The 19,355-nt window shown below is 42.1% G+C and overlaps 1 protein-coding gene across 1 annotated transcript in view; it reads left to right on the top strand.

Moving 5' to 3' along the window:
- Positions 1-947: 947 nt before the first annotated feature.
- The window catches only part of FRAS1 (Fraser extracellular matrix complex subunit 1), a 444,205-nt gene continuing 425,797 nt past the window's right edge, over positions 948-19,355 (top strand). Inside the window, exons 1-2 of the mRNA XM_070394313.1 lie at positions 948-1,068; positions 8,654-8,685. Coding sequence (XP_070250414.1) covers positions 993-1,068; positions 8,654-8,685 — 108 coding nt within the window. The 5' untranslated portion in view covers positions 948-992. The remainder of the gene's footprint in view (positions 1,069-8,653; positions 8,686-19,355) is intronic.

The following is a 19,355-nucleotide window of genomic DNA, read 5'->3' as shown; positions in this document are numbered from 1 at the left end:
TTTGCCAAAGCTCCGTGTCCCTGGGTCCATTTTCACGCCCAGCACGGGAGAGAGGAGGGAGGGGCGGGAGGCGGAGCGTGTCTCTTACACGCGAGCATCCAAAGGGGGCCTTATTTTGTGCGTCTCCGGGCTCTCGGGTGTGAGTGGCATTGAGTTCGGGGGTTCTTTCCAGCCCCTGTAGCTCTTTCCTGCGCGCATTGACAATTATGGCTCCTCCTCCACTGCCATGAGCACACCTCGACCCCGCAGACCAGCTCCGCGGCGTTCAGTGCGGAGGTAGCTGTGGGCGTGGAGCGAGCCGCGGCGGTGGGGGTCGGGGGCGAGCAAAGTAGCTGCAGCGCCCCCCGCGCCGCCGCCCGAGTCTTTCCTCGGAAGCTCCAGGACCTTCTGCTGCAGGGAGCGCAGCCCGGGGCGGCGCCGCGCGGCTGCAGCGCCCGCGAGTCCCCGGAGCTGCCCGCAGCGCAGCCCAAAGTTTCTTGCGAGCGGCCCCCCGCGGCCGAGGTCCGCCGAGCCCAGCGGCCCGCGGAAGGGTGGGTGGGTGGGCGCTTCCGGGCTCCTGGCGACCCCCTCTGCCGACGCAGCGCCGACGTAAGGTGTCTAGCGAACTTTCAAAAGCTGCTGCAGACACACCGGCGCGGGGATCTCCACGGTGGGGGACCCCGGAGCGGAAGGCTCCGGCCTCCGGGAAATGCTGGGTGAGCCGATCAGCCGGTGACCCGCAACTTTCCGGCGAGACCGCCCGGGAGAACGGCGCTTTGCCTCTTCCCGAGCTCAGCCCGCGTTGGCGCCCTGCTTTGCTGGAGAGCTGGGCAGAGAGCGGATCGGATCCCCCGCCCACCCGGCGCCTCCGGGGCTGGCGAGAGAGCTCTCCACCGCCTCATTCCCCAGGAGGTGGCCGCCCGCCGCCCCCCGCCTGAAGCCCGCGTTTTGGCCGAGAGCGGGTTCTTGGATGCTGAAGGCTGGGCTCCTCCAGCGCGGGTGCCCAGGCGGCGATGAGTGTCTTTCAAGTGTGGCTCGGGGTGGCCCTAGCACTGGCGGAATTTGCAGGATTGCCTCATCGCTCTGAAGGTGAGGAGCGGCGGTGTGTGTGTGTGTGTGTGTGTGTGTGTGAGAGTCCGTGCTGTTTAACAAGCCCGGCGGGTTTATGATATGGTGGGCCAGATGAAAGTTTTTTTGGGGGGATGGGTGGGTGGGAATAGAACCGGAGTGGGCTTTTTCCGAGACTTCCACTCCTGATGGCTTTGCATTCGGATCACCAGCCGGTCTCCCGCCTCGCTCTCTGCCCGAAGTGCATTTGGGTGGGTGGGTGGGTGGGTGCCGGGTGGAGGTGGAATCTCTGATACTGGATTCTCTATTTTCCCACTTCCCCGCGGCCCCCAATGGAAAGCAACTACATGGAGCGTTAGGTGCCGAGCGAGCAAGTGCTCTTACCTGTGTAAAAATACGGTTTTTTTTCCTGCTCCTATGAAACATACCATCGGCACCTAAAGCCCCCATTGCTCTCCAGCCCTCCCTGTCCCAATACGTCTCCCCTTAAAGTCCGGTGAAGATTTTATGACTCGCTGGTTAGAGCGTGTTCCGGACGCAGGCAATTCAATGGCACGAAAAGAAATCTTCCCAGTACAGAGAAGCAGGAGGCTTCCTGCCTGGAAAACCAGTGGTTAATAAGTTTAGCCTAATTCTCTTTACTTAGCCCCCTGCCTCCTACTTTTCTTCCAGAACACCCCGGAGCCGGGGGAGAGAAGGGAGACTGTGGGCATTGTTGTCGCCATGATAGCAAAAGCAATGTGGGCGCAGGGAAAGAAATGAATCAATAAGTCCATCAAGATCTTGGGGGTCGTGGGCTGGCGGGCCCGGGGACCCGAGGCGTCCCCAGCTCCCACCTGCTCCAAGGAGCCGGGAAAGTCTCCTAGCTAGCGCGCAGGGAGGGTGAAGGGGGTGGCGGGCTGGGGGCAAGACGGCTTGTTCCTCAGCGCTGGGCTTCCCCTCTCGGCTCCATTCATTATTCATCCAGCTGCGGGAGGAAGAGTTCACCTGCCCCGCCGCGAATCAGAGCCGCAGCCTGGGCGGCGGCGTGCGCGGGGCGGGGCGGGGCGGGGCGGGGCGCCTTCTCAGTCCTGGTGGCGCGTGGGGGCGGCTGGCGGGGGCTGAGCCCCGGCGCGGGACCGGGGACGGCGGCTGGCCCCGGGGAGGACAAAGCCCTGCCTTGGGCAGTTGCCTTTTCCTCGCTGGTTTCTCGGGACAAAGTGGCATAGCCTTGGAAGTCCATGCAGAGCTGTGAGGACTTTCCCGTGGAGAAAGGTACTGCCTGCCCCCACCCTCCCGGGAAGTATGTCCAATGCGCTCTTTCCCCGCGGAAAGCACGTCTGAGGCCTGTGCAGCCTTCCTTCAAACAGGGCAAACCTGTAGAAACATGTCTGTATTACATATGTGCGGGTGTATGTGCACACTTTAAAAAATAACACTTATAGGGCTTAATTATGATAATAAAAACCAGATGGGAGAATCGATCCAGGCCACCCAAATCGCAACTTGAGACTTAGAAAAATTACGTTTTCATTTGGTGGTGGCAGTTTCTTATTCAGAATCATATCCCAGCAGCACAGAAAATCGTGCTATCTTTCCCAGATAGCTCACCAGGGGGCAGTTGGAATGAGTCAGTTTTACAAAACCAAATCTTTTGAATTACAAAAGCCATTATTATTAAGAGCCTGCAGGGTTCATTCTTTGGAAGACTGGTTGATATATTGGGCAAAGTTTAAGAAACTTTAGAAGAGGGAGGAGGAGTGCAGGGTGCAAGGGGGTTATTCTTCCAAAGCCGGCAGGCAGATACCCCCTGAGGGGTCCCCGACTACCAGAGGGTGCATGCAGGGCCCCCCCCCCCCCCCCCCATCAGTGTATGAATTTTGTGCACCAGGCCTCTAGGTATTGATAAAGGCCTGGTTTCCATCTCCCTCACTTAACTGAGGGCTTAGGATGGGTCCTAGTTATTCTTCCTTTTTTTTTTTTTTTTTTTTAATATTTCTTTATTGATTTCAGAGAGGAAGGGAGGAGAGAGAGATAGAAACATCAATGATGAGAGAGAATCATTGATCGACTGCCTCCTGCACACCCCCTACTGGGGATTGAGCCCACAACCCAGGCATGTGCCCTTGGCTGGAATCGAAACTGGGACCCTTCAGTCCGCAGGCTGACGCTCTATCCACTGAGCCAAGCCGGCCAGGGCCCTAGTTATTCTTATATCTCCAACTCAGCTCCTACTATACAGTAGGTGCTTAAAAGTATTGCCAAATCACATTTTTTGAACTAAGATGGACTGGCTTCCCCGATAAACTGCCCTATGACTTTGAATGAATCACCTAACTTCTTTGGGTTGTGGTTATGTCATTTACCAAATGCAGAGTTGGACAAGTGATAGTTCTAAAATACTTTTGCTAATCATTCAGCATAGGGGGGAAATCAATATTTGCTGTCTTATTCTGTGATCAGTTGTAACTTTCTCAATCTGAATTTTATTTTAATTATTAAGAGAAAAATGAATTATTGGTACAGATAATTTACACTCTTATATTGCTATTTGACAAACTACTCTGGTTTGAGAACTATATAAAATTAAGATGTTACAGAGACACTTCTAGCTAACATGGCTGCTTTTTGAATCTGACAAGTTTTGCCATGGAATTTTCTGGAGAAGTGCATCTTGAGTGGTATTGATGGGGAAGTCCTGTCAACTTACAGGATAGAACATGCTGGCTTGGGGATAGGAAAAGACTACTTAATTGGCAGTTAAGAGAACTGAATTCTAGCCTGTGTCCCATCATGCCCCATGTGACTTCCACCAATCCCACAATCTTCCAGGCGTTTCCCTTAAATGTCATTAACAGAATGCAGTGAGAAGGATCAGTTGATAGTGTGTTTTATTCAAGGGTGTACCAGCATATTTGCTTCTACTCTTGGCTGGAGAGTTTCTTCTGTGTAAGATTCAATGCTTAAAACTCAGTATTAAGGAAGAGAAGACATTGGCTGGGAAAAATAGCCTCTCTTCTTCTTCTTCTTTTTTTTTTTAATTCTGAAAATCTTTATTGAGAACTTATGAGTGAGGTTATTTCTGTTAGGGGGGTATAAACATTGCCGGGGTTCTTGTCCCAGCATCAAGAAGGGTTCAGGAATCTGGAAAAGGCTGTGCGTAGATGACATAGGAATCCAGAGACCAATAAAGAGTCCTGAGACGAGATATAATTTTGAAAGACATTGGGGGTCAGAGGACCTTCAGCTAAAGGAACTGAAGACTCCCTACTCGTCTAGGACCCTTGCTTTTATTAACACAATTTGTCCTAAGGCAAGGTGGAGATAATACACTTCAAAGGGTAAGGTTTCAAAGGGTACAGAAGCATTGTCAGAATGGGGGATTTAGCCTATGGCTGTTCAGGTGTTTGGCCAGTAGGAGGCAATAACATGTAGATTAAGATGCCCTTTAACTGTCTGGCAGCCACAATCAGTTTCCTATTCAGGTTTGGGGAAATGCCTTTAGCCATTCCCAACAGGTGACTATATGTGCGACTCAACCCTGTTGAGTCCCCAAGTCTCATCAACCTTTTGATGAAACTCTTGAAATGATGACATGCTGGAATTGGTTCCCGGCAAAATAATAAACATGCCCTTAGGAATTTAAATATCCAGAAATCATCAATTCCATAAAGTAGCAGTAGGGGTATGTGATCATTGGTCCTTGGTGGGTTTCTCAATGTTGAATAATTGCAACTTTGCATCTTTTGGCTTTGGCAGCCACCTGCTAGTGGAAATAGAGAGGTGTTGAATTGCCATAGAGTCTTGATTGCATCATATTACATTTCCTCTCTGGGGATTGGATTCTGGGTGTTACGTACCGAATGTACCTTATTTAGTGAGGGCTCAGCCATCTGCACTCACTGTTGTGGACTTGAGTGGCAGTATCACTCAGGGTTTGCTCAGTTCACAAGTAATAATGAAGCTTCCAGGAGAGGGGAGGGGACTTGCACTGGCAAAGTTAGAGCCCTGTGCCAAATCTTAGAATCGTTCAAGAACAGTTGGCCCATTTTCATTTTAACTACTTTATTAATTGATCTAAAGAAACAGGATGTGGATAGTCCTTTCAGTACAGAAAATGGATCTGCTTTCACTCTTCCACAGTGTACAAGCCATATGTGGATTGTACACAGCATAAAGCTCGAACATTTAAATGGCAACTTGTGGCTGCTTGATCCTAAGGAGTCATATTTTTTTGTGATACCATGCTCTCCAAATCTCTTCATATCTTATGGTCATATCTGATCTTTGAACTAATGGGTCTGACGTGTGTTTGGATTTGACTTCTCTAATTTACTTAGTTTACCAGGTTCAGTTTCTATAGTGAATAATACTGGTGCAAATTATACCTCAGATTTTATCTGTACACTTTACATTCTATATAGGAGTACATTATAATGTGCAAAAGGGCAGACATTTGCTTATTTAAATGATATGAAGTAACGTTTTGCCTATGTAACTTGCAAGAAAGGAGCTAACCACCTGGTAGGAAGGCCTCAGGAGCTCAGCTGCCTTCTTGGCGCATATGATCAATTCACCCAGCAAAACCTGATGCACTTTCTCACAGGGTCTTAGAAGTTAAATCAGCTAGCATCTCAGCTGTATTCAATGCACTGAAACTGGCAAAGTTCTTGGTCAGAGAACTCCAGCTCCTGCTGTCTGATTTTTCTTGTTTTCCCTTGAAGAAGGTCTAGATCAGTGGTTCTCAACCTTCTGGCCCTTTAAATACAGTTCCTCATGTTGTGACCCAACCATAAAATTATTTTCGTTGCTACTTCATAACTGTAATGTTGCTACTGTTATCAATCGTAATGTAAATATCTGATATGCAGGATGGTCTTAGCCGACCCCTGTGAAAGGGTCGTTCGACCGCCAAAGGGGTCGCGACCCACAGGTTGAGAACCGCTGTTCTAGATGAACACCATCTGTCAGAAGTCACCTTGAGGAGTTTCCTTTAAAGTTCAAATAAAGTCATAACTGTAAACCTCAGATAGAGCTGCAGTCATTCCAGTACTCCTTAAGAAAGAAAGTGATGAGTTGATCGATGATGGGAAAGGCCTGTGCGCTAGGTCAGAACCCGAAGCTGCCCCCAGCAGCCAACGCCAGCAAGCCTCCCAACTTCATCTGCCGCTGGGTGTGAAGCATGTGCTAGTGTGGGAGAAATATGCTTGCTTGGAGGACTGCATCTGGCCATGGGTGGTGATAAATGTTTGATAGGACTGGGCATCACTGGAATGCTTTATTTTCTCTAGAGAGTAGAAATGAGGTTTTGGAAGCTGTGTTAATGGAGACTCATTTGTGCAGCTGCCTTCCGGGTAAAGCTGTTCTGGTTTAGGAAAGCCCTCAGAGGGCAAAGCTTATTCTTTTGGAATTGTACATCATGGAGCGACCCACACTGAGTTATTTCCCTTTCCTGGTGATGGAATTTACCAGCACATACACACCATTTTTGACTTGAGTCTCTAGCAGGTGTTTGGCTTAACCAAATGTGCATGTGGTGGCACACACTCAATGCTGCTTTATTTTTTTAAGTTATAGTGAGTTTATAGCAGCCACCTAAAACTTCCAGAAGTGGACTTTGATGTGGATATTTGGATTCTTCTTCAGATACTTGATTTCTTTTGGAGCTTTGAAAAGATATTGGCTTTTGTAAAGTAATGCTATGGAGGAGGGCAATGAAATTATTTGAGGATAGTCTCATTCTAATGGTTAAATTTTGTTGTTTATTCTAAAGGTTAAATTTTGTTAAATTGTGCCTAAGTGAGGATCTTTATTTTTAAACATCAGAAGTAATTAAATATATCCATTTAATTTAGAAATGGAATTGTCTTGATATATATTTATTTGAGCTATATATGATTATTTTATATATCGGGTGGGGAAAAGTAGATTTACAGTTGTGAGTATGCAAAACAGAGTTTATTCTTGTATTATTACTTATTGATTATTGTATTATTTTTCATATGAACAACTGCAAACCTACTTTTGCCCCACTCTGTGTATACATATATGTCATACATGAATATATATCCTTTTTAATGACATAGACTGAAATACTGTCTTAGGAACAGGGTTTCTTTCTTTTTTTTTTTTAAAATATATTTTATTGATTTTTTACAGAGAGGAAGGGAGAGAGATAGAGAGTTAGAAACATCGATGAGAGAGAAACATCGATCAGCTGCCTCCTGCACATCTCCTACTGGGGATGTGCCGCAACCCAGGTACATGCCCTTGACTGGAATTGAACCTGGGACCTTTCAGTCCGCAAGCCGACGCTCTATCCACTGAGCCAAACCGGTAGGAACAGGGTTTCTTAAAGAAAAATAAGTCAATTGGACTCAAGGTTTTTTTTTATCTCGAGTTATTCTTATTTGAATGTCAAGGGAACAAAAGTTATTTCAGTAAATTTACCCACAGAGATCTTTTTTGTTGTTGTTGTTTTGTTTTTTTTCTTTTCCACAGAGATCTTTGATTCAAACGCTAAGTGTAAATAGCCATCTAATTTTTTTTTGAAGATTGTTCTTAATTCCATTATTAGTGGGTAAGATAGACCAGTCCTTTCCTGGTTAATATTTTTGAATGATCTGTTGGAGGCCAAACACTGTAGTAAAATTAAAATGTTTCCTTTCCTCTTTGGACACCAAGTGTGGCATGGTGTCAAGCTATGCTTCTGCTAGTGCAATCTCTTTGCAGCCTCAGTTTCTGAGAGAGTAGCTGTTAGCACACTACCCACATGTTTCTAGGTTAAATTAACACCTATTGTGCTGATCAAAAATTGGTTGGGAATGTGTGTATGTTTTTGTTAATCAATGTTGTAATTTCACATTGCTTTCAAATATAAAAGTTAGAAAAGATTTATTTTATGATACACTAGTTATTCAGAATATATAGGCTGTCCCAATAAAATTCAGTCTTCTTTTCTAACAGAAGCAAATCTGTGGGGAGAGATACAACACTTCCACACCCTTAGCAAGGCTGTCACAAGGAAGTACACAAGAATGAATTTACAAACCGTTGATGTAGGCACAAAGTGCTATGAGCTCAAAGGAGAAAGGGCATAATCCTATGGACTGGAAAGCTTCATGAAGGAGATGGGATCACGTTCATTGAGCTTGAGTAGACCAAATGCATCTCCTGCAGATAACACAGATGAGTAAAGGCGTTGAAATATGAAAGCTTTATCACAGGGTCCTAAGTTGGCCTCTTGAGTTGGACTGGAGAACTTGTGTTAGCAAAGAGTGGCAGAGAAGCCTGGATAAGTCAATTGGGACTGGATTATGGAGGCTTTGCTGATTTATCACAAATGAAAATAGACACTGTAATTATAGCATGTCATTATAAATGCATTTATTTTAAAACTCAGATACTAAATATTAATGATGCTTTTTCTCATGTATATACAAGAAATCTTATTTTGGTGTATGAGGTTATTCCCCCAGGGGCAGGATGTTCAAGTTTTTAAGATTTTGGGAAGTGCAGTTTGCTGATTATGATGCATATAGACGCAATATTCCCGTAAGTCTGCCAGGGCAGTGCCAGTTGGCTTGCTGTGCATCCCTTTTAATTCTTATTTTGTTTTTCTCCACAGGTGCTTGTGTCTATCAGGATTCCCTGTTGGCGGTAGGTCATTCTTAATATTTTTGGTTTATTTCTTTTGAATGTAAAATGCTTGACTGAGGTTATTGAGTGAGTGAGGTGACCCTGTCAATCTGAAATATGTTTATTTTCCTTCTCAGTTTGAGGATTATTCCTCATCCTGGCACAATCATACTCAATTACCTAATACCTTTTTCAGAGTGAGTTAGTTCCATTCGGATACTCGGGTATTGGAGGAGAAGTACAAACACGCTGCACAATTTGCATTCCGTGGCTGTCGTTTGTGTTTTTTCAATCAGAGAGAAAATTAGATCCCGTTCTCTTGTCAGATATGCACCAGGGCACAATTTGTTTATCTTCCTGTTGCATTTGCCTCTTCTCTTGAACCCCCTCCAAAAAAAGGTATGATTATTAAATTGAGTGCAATGTGGAGGATCCTTGACTATTGCTTTGAATTATAAATGTAAGATTTGGTAAACAACAAACAACAAATTAACATTTTATTGCTGAAACTTTGCCATGTAGAGTAGAATTGATTTTGAATTTTAAGTCAGGATGACTTGGGGGAAAAGCTGAGGCAAGTCTCATGCATTTCTTTTCATTAATAATGTACTATGGTGCATAACAGTGTGTTAAAGTCTTATTGAAAAAACTGTCTATGCTCCATCAACTCTAATAAATGGTGTGACAAGTCATTCTTCACCACTTTTTTATTCTGGTTTAATAAATGCTGTAATAAAAACAGAACTGAAATGGTTGGAACGGGTTTGCTCATTTCCATCACAACTTGCTGTTGACATGTGTGATATTAATAAGTCATCTTGGATTATCCTTGTGGTGTTGAAATAGATGAGAAATTTCTGAAATATCTAGGAGTCTAGATAATTATGGGTGTTTACAGTAATATTCTTGAATCTGAACTTTATGTAATATAGTAACTGGAGATTTATGGGATTTTTTTTCTTCCTTATATTTCTGTATTAAAGAATCAGGAGAAAGCCATTTTCCTGTCTTTCTCATTTCATACCCTTAAAAACCTACTTTTCCTTCTGTTTGTTCTTTAATACATTTTAGGACTTATTTTAAAATCAGTGTGCTTTAAAGTACATCATCAGTTTTGGGGAGCTATAGTAGCTATTATAGACAAGTCAGTTATCCATGTTAATACAAAGAAAATTGCTTATTGTATAGAGTATGTCATAATTTTTCAATATATTTTCATAGCTATTGATCCACCTGATACTTACAATAGACCAATGAAATAAGCAAGCCACGCATTAGTTTACAACTTCCCCCTTTTTAATAAAGAACCAAGGATGAAAGATTAAGAAATTTGCTAAAGGTAATTGACTATTAAAAACAACCCATCTTTTTTCTGTCGTTCTGCTTGTATCTGAAGGAAAGTGGCTAGACTGTCTTGTATATTTGACGTTGTTGTCTGTTACTGTGCATTTGAATATGAAAGCATCAAGTACTTGGAGAGGTCAATTTGATCAAGTTAAAGTAGAGGCTGTCTAGTCCATTTGTATTTAACAGATGATCTTGCTCCCCTCTGTTTTATGCCCTGGCTGATCCCAAGGTTCATGGCTGCCCAGGTCTAGTAGTCTGTGCTCTAGTGCATCAGCACAATCTTGATCCTTCCAGTTGGCTTCTTGGTTTACCAGGACTCTGCTATGTTTGTTCCTAAACCTCCTCAAGCCTGATGTACTTATTATTGTAGTTATGCAATTCAGTCAGAAAGGCAATACACTTACTGCAATCACAAAAGTTATTTTTTAATCATTTTTAATTTTTTAATTATAGTTGATATACCATATTAGATTAATTTCAGGTGTGAACTCCAGTGATTAGACATTACATAACTTACTAAGTGATCATCCTGATAAATCTTGCACCCATCTGTCACCATATATAGTTATTAGAATATTATTGACTGTGTTCCCTGTGCTGTACTTCGCATCCCCATGACTGTTCTGTAACAACCCATTTGTACTTCTTAATCCCTTCACATTTTTCACCATTCTCTCAATCCCACTTCCATCTGACAACTTTCAAAATGTTTTCGGTATCTATGAGTCTGTTTCTGTTCTGCTTGTTGGTTTATTTTGTTTTTTTTTAGATTCAATTGTTGCTAGATATGTATTGCCATTTTATTGTTCATATTTTTTATCTTTTTCTTCTTCTTAAAGAATACCCTTTAGCATTTCATATAATACTGGTGTGGTGGTGAATGCCTTTAGCTTTTTTCTTGTCTGGGAAGCTCTTTATCTGTCCTTTGATTCTAAATGATAGCTTTGCTGGGTAGAGTAATCTTGGTTACAGGTCCTTGCTTTTCATCACTTTGAATATTTCTTGCCAATCCCTTCTGGCTTGCAAAGTTTCTGTTGAGAAATCAGCTGGCAGTCTTATGGGAACTCCCTTATTGGTAACTAACTGCTTTTCTCTTGCTGCTTTTACGATCCTCTCTTTGTCTTTAACCTTTGGCATTTTAATTATGATGTGCCTTGGTGTGGATCTCTTTGGACTTATCTTACTTGGGACTCTCTGTGCTTCCTGGACTTGTCACCAAATTAGGGAAGTTTTTGTCATTATTTTTTCAAATGGGCTTTCAATTTCTTGCTTTCTCTTCTTCCGGCACCCCCATGATGCAAATGTTGGTACTCTTAAAGTTGTCCTAGAGGCTCCTTACACTATCCTCATTTTTTTTTCTGTTCTGATTGGGTATTTTTTGCTTCCTTATAGTCTAACTCACTGATTTGATTCTTGGCTTTATCTACTCTACTGTTGACTCCCTGTAAATTATTCTCATTTTCGTTAGTGTATTGAAGTTTATTATTAAACAAACATTTATTGAGTAACAACTGTACCTGCTATTCTAGGCATTAAGAATGCATCAGTGAACAAACAAACAAAATCCTTGCCCTCATGGAGCTCAAATTCTAATGAGTAAAATATATACTATGCCAGATAAGTGCTATGGAGAAAAACAATATAGGGTAGAAAAGGCTAAATGGGGACAAGGATGGCTACTTGAAATAGGGTGATAGGAAAGTCCTCGCTAAGAAGGTGACTTTTGAACGAAGACCTGATTATAAGAGCTAACTCCCTAGCTATCCAAGGGAAGAGAATTACAGAGAATGGGAGGACAGCAAATATGAAGTATGCTTGTCCATTTGAAGAAGGATGTGGAGGTCAGAGTGACTGGAGCACATGACCAAGAGGGAGGATGGCAGGAGATGAAGTTAGAGAGGTGGGCAGAGCACATGTCATTTCAGTAAGTGGGTGAGTCATCAGAGGAGCTTGTCTAGAATGACAAAATCTGACTTACAGTTTAGTTAAACTGCTGAAATGTGAATGTGAAAAGAAATAGCATTCTTGTTTCTAGGGAAACTATATTGAATACTTTAAAAAGACTCCATAGAGGTGAGTCACTAAAAGTTTGCTGTCAAATTAAGTGTGAGAGAAACAACAGCAAAAGATTGGGGAAAAACACAAAAACCCAGAGAGATTCTGCATTTGGATTTATTTGCAACCATTTTAAGTTTTTTTTTTCCATTTTAAGGAACTTCACACTGGAAATGGAGATGATGCATTTTGGAGATAGTTAATTGTCTGCATAATTCATTGCTGCTCTCTCTCCACATGACCTGGTCTTGAAGAAAGGCATATGTCAATGAAATGGAGTGAAGGCACATTTACATTTTTGAATTAAAATAAAGAATTTAAGAGCATTTATATACTATTTTAGGATTCTCTGGTTAAACATCTTGGTGAGTGAGAGGATTTCTACTGTGAGAGGCTTCCCAGTTGGGAGCTGGCTCTGAGGATGGTGATGTGTCCTTGTTCCAAGCCTTGTAATTTCTCCCACGTGCATTTTAGAGCTAGGAATGACTACAGAGAGCATGTAGTCCAAACTTTCTGTCTTATAGGTGATGAAAGGGAGGCAAGAATGTGAATTTTTTTAGCTTCAGTCATTTTTCAGGTGAGTAACCAGAATGGAGTAGGTCTGTGAAAATGGCAAAGCATCAGCTTTGCCTGGAAGAATTCCATAAAATACATCAGGCAAATCAGTACACTGATCTAGGCACCGGCTGCTGGTTGCCAGCTCTCAACCTGTCTTGTGTGGCTTCCTTCCACTGATACCTTTTCAGTTGCCTAGAAAGCTGCTATGTATAGTGGAACATTCATGGCCCTTGTTTCAATTCTTCCTCCTCTGCTAAAGACCAGCTCAGTGACCTTGAGCAAGCTACATGACCTTCCCGAATCTCTTTCACCTCCTCTCTGAAATGAGGTCTTTCCTAGAGTGTTTTTGTAGAGTAAGCAGATAATGAGGAAGATGCCCAGATGCAGCACCTCGCATGTGCTTTTCCACCCTGACACATTCCTCTTTACCAACCAAGAATAAGAAGAGTCAGGGATAGTGATTAAGCATGTACTATGCACTTCATACTCTCCACAGTCTCAGGAGATAGATTTTGTCTTTACTTTACAGATCAGGAAACGGAGGCTCAGGAAGTCTGAAACACCCAAAATGACACAGCTAGTCAGTGCCGGAGGAAGAGAGGGTTCAAACTCCGTTCTGGCTCTGACGCCATTTCACTGAGCACACTGTTTCTCACTGCCAAGCCAGCCTGCTTGTTGTCTCTGAACACAACTAGCTTATTTCACCTTCAGTCCTGTGTGCCCACCCCCTCCCTGTTGCACCTGTCATGCAGTTGTCTCTGCCAGTCTCTGTCCTGACCTGCAAAGGCCAGCTGTCCCTGGCTAACCCCTTTTTCACTTCGCTGAGGCTCGACTGCGCTAGTGTGCATGAAATTCACATACCATGCAGAAACATAGGGGGTCACTTCATCTTAAAAATATGTATGATCACACACACACACACACACACACACACTCACACACACACACACACACACTCACACATTCCCAACAATATATTGTGTTTTCCAACTTTTGACAGCTCAGTGGACTAGCGGTGGCATTCTGGATTATTTGGTTCTAAGCCACCTGAAACTATCTCACGTATGTACTGACTTCAGCTGTCTCTCTTCTCCCTTCTTTAACACTACCTTCACTACCTTTCTTTCCATGCCTCAGGTCAGAAGTTACCTGAAGGCATTCAAAATACCCAGGAAGGTCCTATACCTTGAGGAACACTGGCTACTCTACTTGGGGGTGTTTTTCCTACCCTACAATATCCCTGCACTTCTGGGCTCTCGGGACTTTCTTTAAAGTCAGCCCTCATGGAAGAGAGAGTGTGACTGTGTTAAATCAGAAATCCATCAGAGGAAACCTACCTACTTAATATGTTCAATTGTCACTGGGGCATTGAATACGAAGAGGAAAATACATGTTGTATATCAAAGTTTTCACCTATCTTCTGTTCTTTTCCAATTCTCCGAGTAAAAGAATTTCACTTTATTTTGGCATCACCACAAGCAAACATGTCTTTGTTAGGTTCTTCCTGGGGGTAGATGGACTTTTCACCTCAGTCTTTCCATCTGTAAAATGGAGGTGAACTGTTTCCTTCACAGGGCTGTTGTGAAGATTAAAGGAGATAAATAGGAAGCCCTTAGCCCAATGCTAAGTGATCTGCCACGCTCAGTAAGGGTTAGCTGCCGTTACTGTTGCTATAAAGTAGTTATGATTAGAAAGTTTGGACAAAACTACACTTCTTCGCTAGACCAAGAGTGTCAAGTGTTTGGATTTTCCTACTTGGAATACTTTTACTCACAAATGCTGGCAAAGTGAATCATGAGGCACTCAATTATAGCACACTTGAAAGGAAAAAAAATTTGAAGGATAATTAAACACATGGAGTGTCTACTATATATGGTATAACAGTGGAAAGATCCAGACTTCAGAGTTGGAATCTCGGTAATGCTGCATACTTGCTGTGAGTCTTCAGATGTGATTTTTAATGCAGAGAACTATGTTCCTCATACTGCTGATGTGAAGATTAACTGAAAGTAGGGGTGTGAAAGAACTTCAGAACTGGGCTTGGCAAGGAACCAGCGCTCATATCATCTAGTTGGCAACTCAATGTCAGCGTGGAAACGACTGAGTGATAAAGCCCAGGTCCTGTCTTGGTTTGGATCCTGGCTCTGTAATTGCCAGCTGTGTCACACTGAGTAAATTGCTTGAATGAGATGAGGTCTCAGTTTCTAAATTTGTAAGATGAGAGAGTTAGGTTAGGTCCTCTCCAAGCTTCCTCAGTGCAGTGCTATCCAATGGAACTTTTCTCTGCTGATGGAAATGTTCCACAGCGGCTTTCCAGGATGGGAGCCACGACCCGTGTGTGCTCAGTGAGTACTTGAAATGTGGCTAGTGACACTGAGAAACTAATGTTAAATTTTGCTTAAAATTAATTAATTTACATTTAAATACCACGTGCGGGCGTGCACGTACAGTGGGATTGAAACTTCGTGGCCCATGCGCAGAAGTCGGTATTTTGTGGAAGAGCCGGTATTTTGTGGAAGAACCACACTGAAGGGGCCAAAGAGCCGCATGTGGCTCGCGAGCCGCGGTTTGCCGAGCCGCAGTTTGCCGACCACTGCTATCGGACATGCAGCTTTAGAGCTTTAAAAATCTTAACACACTCGAGTACTTACCCTTGAATTATAGTCTCATGGGTGGTTCTCACCCCTGGGGAAGGCTCACTGTAGTGTTGTTAGCAGTTGTGAAGAGGTGGCAAGAAATTTGTTAGAGAATCTGAGTTTACTATTTGATTATTAGTTTAAATAATTTGAATAGTCATCTCTGTTACATCACCACTCTCTTCATATTGCTCTATTCTTGTGTTTCCTTGAATATAAGGAAGGGAGTGCCAAGATTTTGGATTTGATCCCTGGTCAGGGCACATACAAGAATCAAACAATGAATGCAAAATAAGTAGAACAACAACCAATGTTTCTCTCTTTCCCTTCCTTCCTCTCTCTCTAAAATCAACAAAAGAAAAGAAAAGAAGCCCAGCTGGTGTGGCACAGTGGTTGAGCATTGACCTATGAATCAGAAGGTTATGGTTCAATTCCATAACCTTCAGGTCACATGCCTGGGTTGTGGGCTCAATCCCTAGTAGGGGGCATGTGTGAGGCAGCCGATCAGTGATTCTCTCACATCATTGATGTTTCTCTCTCTCTCTCTCCCTTCCTCTCTGAAATCAATAAAAATATATTAAAAAGAAAAGGGGTGGAGTTATACCTGAGCTCTCACCAGAATATAATCTTACATATTTCATTAAATTTTTCCCAGCTTTATTGAGGTACTAGAGGCCCAGTGCATGAATTTGTGCATGGGCGGGGTCCGGCTGGCTAGGGGGAGGGACCGGCGGGGGGGTGCAGAAGGTTGGCTGGGCCCATCCAAGATGGGCAGGGGCCGGTCAGGGTCGGGGCTGGCCAGGGGTAGGGGCCGCGGGAGGTTGGCTGGCTGGCCCTGCCCCAGATTGGGGGGGGGGGGGCGATCAGGGGTGGGACCGGCCTGGGGGAGGGGCTGCAGAAGGTTAGCTGGCCAGCCCCACCTCTGACTGGGCCAGTTGGCTGGCTGCAGTGCATGTCATAGTGACCAGTTGTTCCGGTTGTTCCAGTCGTTCCGGTCACTTGGCTTTTATATATATAGATAATTGACAAAGATTGTATATATTTAAGATGTACAATTTGATGTTTTGATATATATATACATTTTGAAATAATCACCACAATCAAGCTAATAAACATCTACATCACTTCACTAAGTTACCATTTCCTTCCTTCCTTCCCTCCTTCCTTCCTTCCTTCCTTCCTTCCTTCCTTCCTTCCTTCCTTCCTTCCTTTATTGTGGGAGGGACACTTAAGATCTACCCTCTCAGCAAAGTACAAGCACACAATACATTATTATAGTGATATTGTGTTATTAACTATAGTGATATTGTACATTAGATCTCCAGAACTTGTTCATCTTGCATGAATGAAACTTTGTACTCTTTGACTAACATCTCCCTCTTTTATCTTCCCCCTAGGCCAGTGATGGCGAACCTATGACACGAGAGTCGGAGGTGACATGTGAACTCATTTTTTGATTGATTTTTCTTTGTTAAATGGCATTTAAATATATAAAATAAATATCAAAAATATAAGTCTTTGTTTTACTATGGTTGCAAATATCAAAAAATTTTTATATGTGACACGGCACCAGAGTTAAGTTAGAGTTTTTCAAAACGCTGTCACGCCGAGCTCAAAAGGTTCGCCATCACTGCCCTAGGCCCTAAAAACTAGCATTCTATTCTCTGCTCTATAACTATTTTAGATTCCATATATAAGTGAGATCATGCCTGCATCTGGCTTATTTCACATAGCGTAATGCATATCATTGTAAATGGCAGGATTTTGTTCTTTTATAAGGCCGAGTAATATTCCATTATATATATTTTATATACACCATGTTTCTTTATCCATTCATCTGTTAATGGGTATTTAGGTTGTTTCTGTATGTTGACTATTGTGAATAATGCTGAAATTACCATGAAAGTGCAATTTTCTCTTCAAGATCTTGATTTCATTTCCTTTGAATATATATCTAGAAGTGGGATTGCTGGATCATATGGTAATTCTATTTTTAATTTTTTTAAGGAATGTCCATACTGTTTTCCAATACAGTTTTACTAATTTCTATTCTCACCAACAGTGTACAAGGGTTCCCTTTTCCCCTTGTACCATCCTCACCATCACCTGTTTGTTATCTTTTGTCTTTAATAATAGACAACAGATATGAGACAATATCTCATTTGCATCCATTATAATTTTTGATTTGCACCATTATAATTTTTACCAAATACTTTTGGTGTTTTGTCAAAGTCTGATATTTTGTGGGAGTGTTATCCACTGCTTATGTGGTTGCATAAAAAAGTTGAGAACCTCTGGTCTAATCTGTAAGCCTTGTTTAAGGAAGATTAAGGAAGACAGAGTTCTTCAGTACTAGTGTTCTTTTAAAAAATTGTTGTGCTATAGCATTACTTTCTTTTATTGAAACTAACACAAAAGAGCCCACAGAAGTGAAAATGCCTGACTTGCATTTGTGCTGGCATTTACCAACATGCTCAAGAGGTTTTATGATGAAGAGAAATGACAAAAATTTGGAAGCTTTCTCTATTAAGTGCTCAAAGATCTGCTAAACATGTAGCGAATCTCGGTCAGTGGCTACTATTAAACACCCTAAACTTCTCAGCAGTAGGGGATTACTTGATATCCTGTGGATATACTCACAGGGGAAGCAATAAAACCAGCCATTTCTTAATTTCCTTTAAGAGCACTATTGGGTATTGTAGGATATTGCTCTTTTTTGTTATAGCTTAACAAGAATTCATCACTTTTTAATACCTCTGATCCTTCATTTATTTTTAAATACTGAATAATATGCTTTTAAGTGGGGAAGCCTACTCTTAATTTAAATGTACTTATTCTGGGAATATATATCTATATAGATATAGATATAGATATAGATATAGATATAGATATAGATATAATAGATATATTTATATATATATTTATGGAAAACCAGTAGCACATTATCATTGTGCTAGGTGCTGGAATAAATCTTGGGAAGTTATAAGCTTCCTTTAACCAGAGGGATGAAAGTGGAGATGGGACCGTCAAGTACGAGAAATGGCAGATGACTTCCAAGATACCTTCTGATTTGGGTTCTTACTTGTGTGTACTGAAGGTTAGAGCTGTGTGTTTCTGCCCAAGGAAGCCCGTATAGAGGATGAGGGAATCTCCAGACTGTACAATGACTAGTTTCTCCCCTGCATCTCTTCAAAGGCAGCAATTTTGTACCCCTGGAGGCCAGGTGGTGAGAATTGGTTTCTAGGTGATTCAGATTATTCTTTCTCCCTTGCTGCGTTTCTAAAATTGTTCATCATAATCAGATGTGCTAGCTTTCTTTGGGGAATTTATATCTTAGAATGCTTGTGTGAGAGGAATAACATAAGAGATTTTGTGCTTTTATTGATGAATAATCCATATGCACTTTCATTCTTATTCATATTCTTGTGGTAGGAACAGATGTTTAAGTTAACAAACACATATCTTATGCTTTGTTTTGAATTTAGAAGATGCAACTGAGCTTGGTAGCCATATTAATTTGTTCAAATTATGGTAGGCATGATCATATATCTCAATTTTTCAGTCAGAACATACATTCCTCATACTTTAAAAAAATTGTGTCATTTTTGCTCCAAATTGCCTTACAACCTAGTACCTCATTTTTGTTTACCATTTGTCTGTTTATAACTACATGTGTTTATTTTATACATAGTACATTTATATATGCATGTGTATAGATCTCCTAGAAAAAACTGTCACTCATTTATGACAATTTATGGTATAATCTTGTCACAGTTTACTTACTTTTTAAAGCCATGTGCTTTCTAAGGGAAGAGATAATATATAAATATCAAATGACAATTATGAGTTAAGCTTATGTTTTCATGGGAATTTGAATGACAAATACCTTTTAAAAAGTTGGCTTTGAAAATTTCATGTGGATGGCATTTTGCTTCTGTGATGTGAAGGGACACTTAAATATAAAATTGGCACAAAATACATATTTTAAAATCTGAGCAGTTTTATGTAAAATAAGTGCATAGCCTCTGGTATCCCAGCTAAGTCCCTTTCAGCAATGATTTCTTAGGCTCCCAGAGTTCATAAGCTAAATGAAAG

This window comes from Myotis yumanensis, unplaced genomic scaffold (assembly GCF_028538775.1).
Source record: "Myotis yumanensis isolate MYYU_CA2020_CCGP unplaced genomic scaffold, mMyoYum1.0.hap1 SCAF_1, whole genome shotgun sequence".
In the NCBI taxonomy this organism is placed as follows: Eukaryota; Metazoa; Chordata; class Mammalia; order Chiroptera; family Vespertilionidae; genus Myotis; species Myotis yumanensis.
The sequence above is the reverse complement of the archived record's forward strand: the minus strand, read 5'-3'. Positions and strand labels throughout refer to the sequence as shown.